Source organism: Daktulosphaira vitifoliae, unplaced genomic scaffold (genome assembly GCF_025091365.1).
Source record: "Daktulosphaira vitifoliae isolate Bord-2020 unplaced genomic scaffold, ASM2509136v1 Scaffold_4, whole genome shotgun sequence".
Taxonomy (NCBI): Eukaryota; Metazoa; Arthropoda; class Insecta; order Hemiptera; family Phylloxeridae; genus Daktulosphaira; species Daktulosphaira vitifoliae.
Genome location: NW_026099575.1, coordinates 12,102,612 through 12,114,934, shown reverse-complemented (window position 1 = coordinate 12,114,934; position 12,323 = coordinate 12,102,612). Strand labels below are relative to the sequence as shown.

Below are 12,323 nucleotides of genomic sequence, written 5' to 3'. Positions count from 1 at the left end.
GGGGGGGGGGGGGGGGGGTAGCAACGAACGTGCAAATGAAAATCAAGGTTCAAATTCCACAAAACCATCCAATATTTTAATTGGTTTTTCATGCGACGGTGTAATCGCAACGGAGACCGTTCACGAAACTTGCGACGCTGTTCCCCTGCACCGCATCCGCGAGCTGTTGGAACGCGCCTTTGCGTTGCTGCAAATCCGAACAGCTAGTGATATCAGTGTCGTACATACTGAATGATTTACCTAACACGACTCAGTTAATTTCACGCTTAGTAAATCTTTTTTTTTTTTTTTATAAAAGCCTCACCGAACACTATATTACGTTATTTGTATAAGTTTTAAAAGCTAAAAATGAACAAAACAGCATTAACATTGTTACGAGTCGACTCGGGAAAAGAACGGTACAATTTGACAGATCATTAACCACTTTTTGCGTTAATAGCACTCAAAACCTTACAATTTTATAATAACGAGACCAAAAAAAAAAAGGGAAAACAAGTTGAATGAATTTTTTTTGTCAAACATGGTGATTAATTTTAAGGAGACCACTTTGTACATACAGACCAATCGTTATTTCCACTGGAGCGTTGCTAAACTAACGAGGAATTCAGTGTGCGTACATAATAAGCCCGAAACATTCGCACGTTCTGTGATAAGATTATTCTTACTATGAAACCGTTTTAAAACGTCGACGTCCATCCATTGACATAGTTAATCGAAAGCAACCGTTGAATCGCAACTAGTAAATATTCCAATCGTTACGCGTTGGATGACGAAATCGTAATGAACTTTTAACGTTTAAGTAATTTATAATTCACACCGCTGCAAGTCCATACATATAATTACAGCATTTTAGTAGTACGGTCGAAATGGAATACTTACTCGAATGGCAAAACTTGTTGGTACAGTGTGCGTTCGTGTACGTTCAGGGCAATAATTTCATATCGTATTAGTCTAATTGAAATATATTTCACAGCACGTCCCGGTTAATGTAATCGACTTGAGCGAATTGCGTGTATTCATTTCCGAGAGAGAAAAAATTGTATTTAATTAGTAATTAGTATTATTTTTGTAGTTTGAATAAATAAACACGCCAGCTCTGCCGGAGCGAAAGTCGACGTGAGAAAAATAGAAACTTGCGTCTGAATCATTTAAATTCAAATTATATACGTTATTTTGATATCGTCTTAGAAATAAACTTGGCACTTTTACACTCGTAAGCTACATGTAAAATAATTTTTTTATCATAGCTTATTCGATAGTAATTATTATAGATTTTGAGTTCTATAGGAATGTCTTTTCTACTCTGACTTTGCATCGTCGAACATTCTTGTTGAGTTTTTATTATTTGAAATCGATTCCCTTTTTATTAAAACACGATCTAGCTGTTGACAGTTTGTTATACTTGGAAATCCTCATTTAATGCAGACATGTGTTTATTGTTTTTATCGCTTTTAGGGTAAAATAAATAAAAGGCTTGACCCACAGAAACGAACTGAAAGTGCTGTTTTTCTCAATGATTATAAACGTACGCAATTATTTAATCTATTTTCGCTGTAATTAAGAACATTAAGTTGATTAACTAGGAAAAAAACAAGTGTCGATCGAGAACTACTTCAATCAGTACAGATAGCCATTCAAAGTGCCCCACAATGTAATCAAATCTCACCAACAACTTTTTTTTTTTTATTTGTTTACATAGTGTTTTGATATTTTCAGAAGTTTTTTACGATCAAGTAAAAAATAAAATTGTAGTAGTCTACCAGTGAATTAAAATTAACGAGCATATATTTATTGCAGGTGGAACAGATCGTATCGCTAGCGGTGCCCATACTGTTCGGCATCATTGTCGTTGTCGGACTGCTCGGCAATTTGCTAGTGGTCATCGTGGTAATGGCCAATCAACAAATGCGAAGCACCACCAACCTACTCATCATCAACCTGGCGCTCGCCGATCTGTTGTTCATCGTGTTCTGCGTGCCATTCACCGCGGTCGATTACATGTTACCTTATTGGCCGTTCGGCGATGTCTGGTGCAAAATGGTGCAATATCTTATCGTGGTGACCGCCTACGCCAGCGTCTACACTTTAGTACTCATGTCACTGGACCGGTTTCTGGCTGTGGTCCATCCCATTGCGTCCATTTACGTGCGAACCGAACGAAACGCGTCTTCCGCCATAATCGTCACGTGGGTGCTCATTGTGTTACTAGCACTCCCCGTGCTCGCCAGGCACGGCGAGGTCACGTACACCTTTTCCAGCATCGAGCACACGGCGTGCATATTTCTGGACAGGGATCCGAAAACCAGGCCGGACGGCTACAACAAACCAGCATATCAGGTATGGTATGAACACAGTAGCGTTGAGTGTTTAAAACACGTTCACCGAGTCTTCAGTATGTTTTGTAACTTTTGAATCTCTTAAAGAATAATTTATGCCAAAGTACATGCCAAACTTCTTAAATTCTTAATTATAACCATCCTTTTAATTGCATCGGTCAACTAATAAGCTTAACACACGAGTCATATTATTCCTGTAAGTTAAATATGAGTTTTTAAAACAAATTACGGCGAAAGTCATATTTTGACGAGTGTTTTAATAATTCATAACAAGAAGGACAAGTTTAATGTTTATATGAAAACTTACCACATTTAAACTTCATAATTTTTACATGTTTCGTCATATTTTATGTTGATAAAAAAATACAGAGACACTGTGAGCTTACTCATTTTTTGTTCTGTTTATATTTTGTGAACTCGTAGCTCATCATATTAAATTGACTTACGCGGATATTATTTCATCTTTATTTATTTATATAGTGAATATAAACGTTGTGTATGTATTACAGAACGTGTAAAAATTCACATTATAAGTTTTTAAACATTTTTTTGGATGAAAAACTGTAATAACGTTTAAGTGGGGCTTGTAAGAAGATAGGCTTTTTTTTATAAAGCGGCTCAACGTCAATAACAGAATCAATGAAGATAAAAAGTTAAGAACATTTCGATAAAAAAAAAAAAAAGTTCAATTGAATATAGAAAAAAAAATTAAAAGGACTGTAAACTAATAAAATCACGTAAAAGTATTTTCTAAAGAAGACGAAACTCGAATGTCGAGGATAAATATCAAAGCCAATCGTCACATCAGTCAAATGCATTCTAAGAGTAATGAATTTCCAGCAACAGTCGGTTATGGCATTTTTAAAAACTTTTAAGGAGCTGATGTTTTACTTGGAAATATTATTGAGTTAAATAAATCATGTTTATATCGGTTGTTCTACAAATGTGGGGAGCTACGGCAATCATAATTACTTTCAAGTTATTTATCTCCTTGTCGAAAAAGTTGCGGGCAAAATAATTTATTTGATGCCGCCCAGGTAAATAATAAATCGGGTGCAGATACGGTTATCTTAAATCTTACCATGTCGTTCACATATAAGTCGTTATCTAAAATAAATGTTTTAGGTTTTTATTCCGACGGCGAATAAGCCGTTCGTTAAACAATTAAAAACGTCCAATATTTAAAGGAAAAAATGGGAGGGAGTAATAAGAGTCTTTTGGTTTAATAGCTCCAAGAAACTTTCCTAAACTATTATCTCGTTGACTATTATCGCGGCTAATACACATTTTCCAAGAGCAATAAAAAAAACTTGCACCTTTTTGCTGTCGAAATTATTGCCGTTTGCGATTAACCCGACAGAGAGTAAAACTTTCCTATAAAATGCTGAATGGATATAAATTATAAACGAATTTTATACAATTACTAAGTACCGTAATAATAATAATACAATATCATCTCGTTGTCAGTGTTCAACTCTTGCGCCGAAATTCAGTCAAGTCGAACGCAATTAATACGATTAAAAAGAAATGAACAAAAAAATTTCATTACAGTAACACGAGTATAGTAATCAACTCGATGAAAATCAGTGTAAAATGTCGTCGACAATGACTACAGTCGCTAACTATTTTTGACAGTTGTGTTCCGAACAGAAATCTCTTTTTAAAGGCAAATTGGCCTTTCAGGCAAATGTATAATCGCGAAAATCACGTGACCAAACAAGGGATACGTCACAGATGAACTAAATAACATCCAAATACAGTTGTAAAAAGCCATGATACATTATTAAAAAAGAGTTACAACTCAAACGTGCCCGGCAGATAGTTTACTAAATCCCAGCGCAACGAAGAAAGTAATTTTCCAATGGAGTCTTAACTCTTCGAATTTCCGTTTTATAGCTTCTTTGTTAATTAGTTTTAATTATTCATACTTATAATTACAGTTTGACGATTATTGTGTTCTCTCCGAAGAACAAACTTCACAGTTAATAGCACGTGATTAATTTTTGATAGGCAGCTATACGCGTGCTGAACACCATTGAAACCAACTTGATAAAATCTATAAATACCATGTAATTACACGAAGTGAAAACTAAAATTTTCTACGCTCGTCTATATAAAAACGACACTATTGCATTTTGACGTTATTTTATACACTACACGCCCTAAAATTTGAATTGTCCAAAAAAAAGCTTGAGAACCAACACAGACAAAAAATTCTACTGTGATTAATATTCTCCGGTTATCATATAAAACGTTTAGAATGGTTAAAAGTTTAGGTAAATATTGTTTTTTAAACGACTCAGCTACGTTTCTCACAAGAGATGAAAACCCAATGGTAATAATAGACTAACAAAAACTTTATTTATCCTTAGTTTTTAAAACGAAAGAATAAGTATTTGAATAAACATCTATACATGGTCAGTTGTTCGTTATGTAACTATGTCGTTTATCTTTCAGTAAAAAAGAAACTATTGAATTTATTTTCGTTATAAAAGAGCAAATCGTTACTGAGAATATTAAGAGACGTTTCAAAAACACTGACTTAAGAAGACAACGCCACGTTGCTTAGGTTCAAAATGATGCTTTCAAACGTAAGTCCCGCTTGTGTTTATGAATAAAAATGAATTTTCTGAATTTTTTTAAGAGGGTAAGCCAAGACTCCTTTGATCCTGAGTTACGTAAATGTTACCTACAAACAAAATAAACATTGTGGACGGCTTTTAAAAATAATTGGCCATAATAATCAGTATTGATTAACTGATATTCACAAATTTATTTCAATAAGTGACGTGTATAGGGTTTTTTTAAAAGATGGGGATTATAAACTGAAATTTTATTAGCCCTCTTAATTGTAACTTGGACGCCTAATTATTTTTATCATTCAACTTTTGGTGTAAAACTTCTATTGATCTTCTTCTTCCTCGCCTTAATCCCAACTACTTGGGGCTGGTATCAAACACTTTATTCTTTAGGCCTTCTACGTTTTTAACTACTTTATTCCCTCTAACCTGTTGTCTCCGAGTACATCTGAGATGGCACAATTCGCCTTAGTTTCGTTCAGGACACCTCATACTATTTGACAAAAAATTTTACGCCGGCTGTCGATCTGACGCAAATTCATTAGTCTCATTAGCCTCTTACGACTGGCAGAGGGGCCGTGGAAGTATTCTTATCCCCTATCCAAAGTGTAAAACTTCTTTATTTAGATAATATTCTAAATTATGTTTGCCTACCTCTTTATGAAAAATCTGCAAGATTGAAATTTTGTTCAAAGGAATTCATTAGACACCTCGCAAAGTTAACATTATGCCCCGGCGTTGATATTCAAAAAAATAAGTAATGATGTTACCTGTCGATGATTTTCGTGATTTCCTGGTACTAATATTTTATTTTTGAGACAATATAAAATCGAATCTTACGGTATGGTGAATTAAGTAATATCAATACTTATAAAATTAACCTTAGCATACATATAATAAAGAAAAATTGACAACTTGTCAATAAAATAATAGTTATAAAAAAAATGTATAAATTGAAAAAATATTTTTCCCGGTCTCTTCAACGTATTAGATTGGCTTATAAACATTATCATAACACATAAAAAATTATTATTAAAAGATATACATATAGATTGAAATGAAATGAAAATAAAATCAATCAAGTTCAACAAAGTTATACCAAAAGGGATAATTTTTCATGGCAAAATATTTAATTTGTTTTAATAAATTCGTGGACAATGTTATTTTAAGGTTTTGGTAAATGTATAAAAATGTATAAATAAATGATATATAGTTGAATGAATTATTTTCTTCGATAGATGTGAAATTATATGAAAAAATGTTTAGATTATACATTAACTATTATGAATCAAATATAAACAATAAATAATTCATTAACAAAATAAATAATGCACATTGCGAAATATATAAAAATTAAATTATCAGAATGAAACAAAACATAATGTAAAAACACAAATTTTATAATGCAAAGAAGCTTAATTCAGATTTACTGAACATTTTAATGAATAAAAAAATGAATTGGTATATAACATAAAAAAAATAATAAATAAATATTTTAATGTAATCTTAAATATTAAACATTGAGACTTCCGTAAAAAAATGTTTAACTAATTAAGTTACGAAACAGAAGATTTTTTGCATTCTTCAATCTTGTTAAACTTCCGTTACTTATTTCCATAACATTCAAAGATATTTTTAGAAATACGAATAACTAAGTACAAAACATAAACTATTATTAGAACTTATATAAATAGTTTGCTGTTTCCTCAAAACTCAGTAGAGATGTGATATAAGAATGAAAAAAGAAATACAATCAAGGTAAGTAGGTAACATAAATGTAGAGTTCTTTATCGAAAAATTAAAAAATATTGTAATAATTGCATTGTCATAAGGTAAGACAGGAATTCGGGCGACTTTAATATCATAGGATTATTACATAAATTGATTATTGTTTTATTATATTGATAATTATGTTGCAATACGTTTATTACACAGATACCTCGTGTCTATCATCCGCCGCCTTATTACACATAGCTTGATCAGAGTACCCCCGTTTTTTAATTAGGGTGCAAAGTCTATCTGCTGAACCGACCAACGAGCGCCGGCAGTGAACGATAAAGTTTCTGACGTCTTACTTGTACTTACATTACCCGCCGACGTTATTTCCAATATCGAAAGATATTTTGTTTATTTTAAAAAAATATCAAAAGTTGTATTTTTAACATTTTTGTTAGTGTAGCTGACTCCGTTGTCAGTAGTAAATTATTGCTACTGTTTTTTGTGTAAATATAATTTTAACTCGTGTTATTTCATTTAAGTCCTATCTTTTGACACACGTGTAGTATTGACGATAATACTTTGTCGATGTATTCCCAATTATTTCTAATCTTATCACTTAAATTTATATTCAGTATATTATAATATCCGTGTTAGATAAGCAAAAATTGGTAGCTCAGTGGTTTATGAAATTTTGAGTTATTATAATTTATACAATCATTCAATACTCACGATAAATAATCCACACACCGTCAATAATTTTTTATACACTTACTAAACTAGATTTACGCACAGTGAATAGTTTTTACTCTTATGGAGTTATACTTATGCATTGTCAATATTGTTTTTACAAGATAAATTGTAAATATTACTTGATTATTATATTATTATCTTAATCAAAATTAATGACACTCTATTTTATACACTTATAAAAGTAAAATGCACTTCATCCATTTGCCCTAACTATGAACTAAGCCCAAAGAAGGATAGTGGACCTTTTTAAGAGTACTAATCTCGCCAGGTGTTGACATTGGACTAAGAACACGAGCCTTTGAGTTGGCATTAGCAAAGAATATAAAAATATGTTAGTGACCCTTATAGTAGCATAACTTAATTTGTTTCATATTAACGGAATCGTTCACTGGATGTTCTGGCAGCAATTTTTAAAACTAACAACCTAAACAATCGAGTTTATCGTTCAAAGATGAAATACAATCGTTATTAATATTGTTTCCGTTAACTGAAGGCTGTTGCTGGCCTACTTGAATAGATAAAACGTTTAACATTTTCTCATTTTCATCGAGTTAATCATAAAAGATTAGTTAAAAGAATTCATCTTTTATTAAAAATATTTTTGAACAAAAGATTATAAATTATTATAAATGCAAAACGTTTTAATTCCAATAAAAATTACTGAATAATCCTAATATCTTCTGGCACACTTTTGACTTAACGACCACTAAGTAGTTAATTAGTGGCGTCAGAATCAAATTGCTTACAACCGCTAAAATATTTAAATTTCTCTTATTATATGTGAATACAACGCAAAAGAAAATCGCTGATGATGTAAATGAAACGATAACATATGTAAAATACTATGCAAAGAAACACTTTTGAGTATTGTTTGTTGAAATAAATTGAATTTTTGCACAATCCCACTTGGAGAATACCAATACTTAAACTCAATACGTTATGAAATCTTGTTAAAGTACCGAAAAAGTACAATACATATATAATTGCTATGTGATGCATTGCCCATTAACGTGCAAAGCACACACCAACTAATTAACGTATGGTGTAAAGAATACAATTAGGGGAATCTACTTACTAATGAGAAAGGAAACTCTATTGGCATGCCTATGGAAACCACAAAAATTTAATATATTATATCTGTTATGTTCTAGAAAAATAATAGGCTATGAATACATTATTTTTTAAAAATGCATCATAAAAATGATAATGGTAAGTACTGAGACCGTATGGTGGAAATAATATTTAACCGGCGTCATAATCCATGTGGCGACTAAATCACAAAATAATATGCTACTGTTGTTCAACAACTCTGTGTTTCCAGTATTTGGATCTGATCTGAACCAGAAGTATAATATATTCATCTCAGCGACACTTAATATTTTACTGAATGTGTTTTTTATTCAAAATTGGCTCGATTTCTAAAAAACACCAAACATTAATAAAACGCAAGTCGTATGATACTTTTTCACTCCAAAATTACTTGGGAAAATAAAATTTGGTCAGCATTAAGAATTTTGTCTAGTACATTTCTAAATATTTTCTTATCTCCTCTGTTGTGTGATCTGATAGTATTGTGAAGTTTAAAACTATTTGAAGGGATGCACTATTTAAACTTTAGAAAATAAAAGTAAATTTATCAATAAAAAAAAACTATTGAAAAAGTTTTTCCAGACTTTTTACGGGTATATGGCATCTTTCAAAATAATGATAAATTCCTATGTAGTCATATCAAATCGCGTGACTAAATTAAGAAATAATTTGGTATAAAATATCATTGCAGATGAGCCGTGGAATGCGAAATAAAATGAAAAACATTAAGTAACAAAATTGAAAATTTAAAGTGAATGTATGTAAATATTGTATCACTAAATATATTTTGATGTCAACTAGTGTGCTTCGTTTCTACTGGATTTTTATTAAAATCTCAATACATAGTGTCAAACCAAATTTTATGACTTAGGATGAATATGATGTTATCAACACGTAATTTCTATTTCGATATAAATTCACAAGATTAACATGATGTTTCAAATTTGAGCAAATTTTTAATGTACACCCTTGTGAATTCAAATTGTTGTATGATTTTTCGAAAACAATACAAATTACATGCCACTTTAAGTTTACATCTACACTACATAAGTTCTACTTGAATGTAAAAATATGAGACTTTGGACTTGAACAGGAATAAAAAGGTTTCTTATAATGGAGCAAGAGATACTCATGGTAAAAACAACATCTACAATGATAAATAATTGCTAGCTTGTGACTGTTGACAAAATATCATCCTACATTAAATTCAAATAAACATTTTAATAATAATGCTTTATTTGACCTAAGAGTGTTTTGGGACGGTAATTTATGTAAAAAATTTCAAAGTAATATATTACTCTATATAATATATTTAAAAGCACTGGCACAAATTATGATAATTATAACTATTACTTAGAAGCAATTAAAATCATATTTTGTATTGATAACAAAATCTCAACTCAATTTGATATTTTAACTGTGTTGCCGTGGAAAAAATCTATGTACCAGTAGGAAGCTCATAGGGATTTGATTAATTGTAAACATATTACCCAAAGTTAATAATTAAATCATCATCAATAAAAAATGAATAATAAAAGCTTGTTTGATGTAAATACATAAACAAAATACAGAAATATTCAATTTATCATCACACCTTTTAAAAAATAATTTAATCTTGTAATCAGATTTTAGGAAATCTCCATCAAAAGGTTCACAAGGCTTAATGAGTATTAATCAGACAAAACAAATCTCGTATCAGATTTCAATTAATAAGAAACGATAAAGTTTGTTATTCTTACGAAGTATAAAACGAATATTAAGTAATCAGTTTTATCTGTTGGCATTATAATATTATACGCAATGAAACATAAAAATTCATTACACAAATATGGTTGAAAATAAATATTTTTATATCATTTACATAATAAACTTATTATATATATTTAATTAATTTTGAACTTTAAATTTAAATCACTTAAATTAATTGTAGTACTTACTTTTAATTATTTTTTAAGTTAAAAATTATTTAAGTTTAAAAATGTTCACTGTTTTATACCAAAAAAACAAATAATATTGTTTCATAATATAAATCTTCTTTAATTCATAAATAATGCAACATTTTTATTAAATTTTAAAATTTGTTTAGATCAATGAAACTTATAAGTTATATAAAAAAATTAATACTCCTTCCCAAATAGGAAAATGTAATTGATGTTTTTTTATTTATGATTATACGAATTGTAATATAAAACAATGATCCGACATAATTATGATTTTAAGCTTGTAACGTTTTATTTACACGATATTAATTTCACATTGTACAAAATATTTATTCTTTCATATGACGACGTTGTAAAATATAAATGTAATACTGTTTCAGTTTTTTATTATAACATCCGTTTAAGCTCTAAAATAATACTATAAAACCTTTCATTTTTTAATCTTCTTTTTTATTTTAATCATCTGAAACTATTTATATTAGACAATTATTTTTTCCTATAGTATGACTATAATGGCTTTAATGTCTAAAATATTTATTGTATCCAACGAACAACGTGTATTATTTTCAACGAGTTTACAACAAATGAATATTTCATTTCAAAAGTTACAATGATGTAATAAAATTTATTTTATATCATTCACCAGTAAAAATAACATGAAATAATGATACGAACATGATATTTAATGGAAAAAAGTGATTTCAAATCTTAACATGTGTAAAAATGTAACACTGCTGTCTCATTAATTTAATAACCTAATGCGTACTAGTAATTTAATATGTCAATATACTATTTCTATATACCTCTTTCATCTCACAAAAAGATCAGTGATTTATGTCATCTAGGGTTTTTTTTTTATTGAATTGGATTGGAATTTGTAAGCTAGTGAAATATGTGTATTGTTATTAAAAAAGTAAAGTCAGTTCTTTTATAGGAGATTAATCTTAAAAAAATTTAACTTCTTATAAATTCTACTATTTTATTAGTATTTACACTGTATTTTACTGTAATTTTTGAGAAATAATTATTATTTTAAAAGAAATCTAGTTGTCAACGATAGCTCAATCACTCTGTATAATGTTCCAAACGAGTGTAAAATATGAATTTACACTAACATTGTACAATAACAAAGAAAATAAAAAATTACTTATCATAAAAATTTCAAAACTGTCACATTTAATAATATAAATGTGACTGTCTCATAAATTCAAGGTACATAGTTACTATAATTAATTTTTATTTATTATAAAAGAATATTTCGTTTGAAACAAAAATAAAAATCTAATAAAATATTTATGTTTTTGAATAAGTTTGAAAAAGAGATAAAAAAAAGAAATAGTTTCAAAAAATTAGCTGCCATAAACATAACAGGCTGTAATAACAGAACCAAATTTATGCTTTACACTAATAACAATAATGGTAATTATTATATTACTAACATAAACTATGCAGAGTAAATGTATTGCATAGTATTGTTTTTATAGTCTGAAAATTTACCTAGCAGAAATTATTGCTCTTGAAATAAAAACCCTGTTCTCACTTTTTATTGCATACGCTTTAGATGTATTGTTACCGAATCGATAAAAAAAAAAGTAAAAATAACTACACTACGAGTGCTCTATTAATTTTATAGGTTCATATTTTCCAGGTAATCTGAACCGCTAATAAACCACAACAACATTATATTCAGCGTGTATTAAAAAATGTTATCAAAAACATCAAGACGAAGTATTAAAAAAAAAAAAAAAAATGAAATATTTAAGGATAAGTATTCCCTTCGCGCACAAAAGTGTGCAATAAGAAAAATTATATGTACATTGCAAAAAATATATACCAAAAAATGTAAATCAACCTGTCTCATTCTTGAATAATATTTTCATCTTCCAGTTTCATAAAGATTATTTCTTTTT

At 29.4% G+C, this 12,323-nt stretch overlaps 1 protein-coding gene across 5 annotated transcripts in view; it reads left to right on the top strand.

The window, feature by feature from the left end:
* LOC126904305 (allatostatin-A receptor-like) overlaps nt 1–12,323 on the top strand; it is a 152,217-nt gene that overhangs the window by 85,899 nt on the left and 53,995 nt on the right. For all 5 annotated transcript variants that reach the window (XR_007703715.1, XR_007703717.1, XR_007703716.1 and 2 more), the window contains exon 4: nt 1,798–2,337. Coding sequence is in view for 1 of the 5 variants with exons in the window: in XM_050683273.1 (XP_050539230.1) it covers nt 1,798–2,337 (540 nt within the window). In the remaining 4 variants the exon portion in view is untranslated. The remainder of the gene's footprint in view (nt 1–1,797; nt 2,338–12,323) is intronic.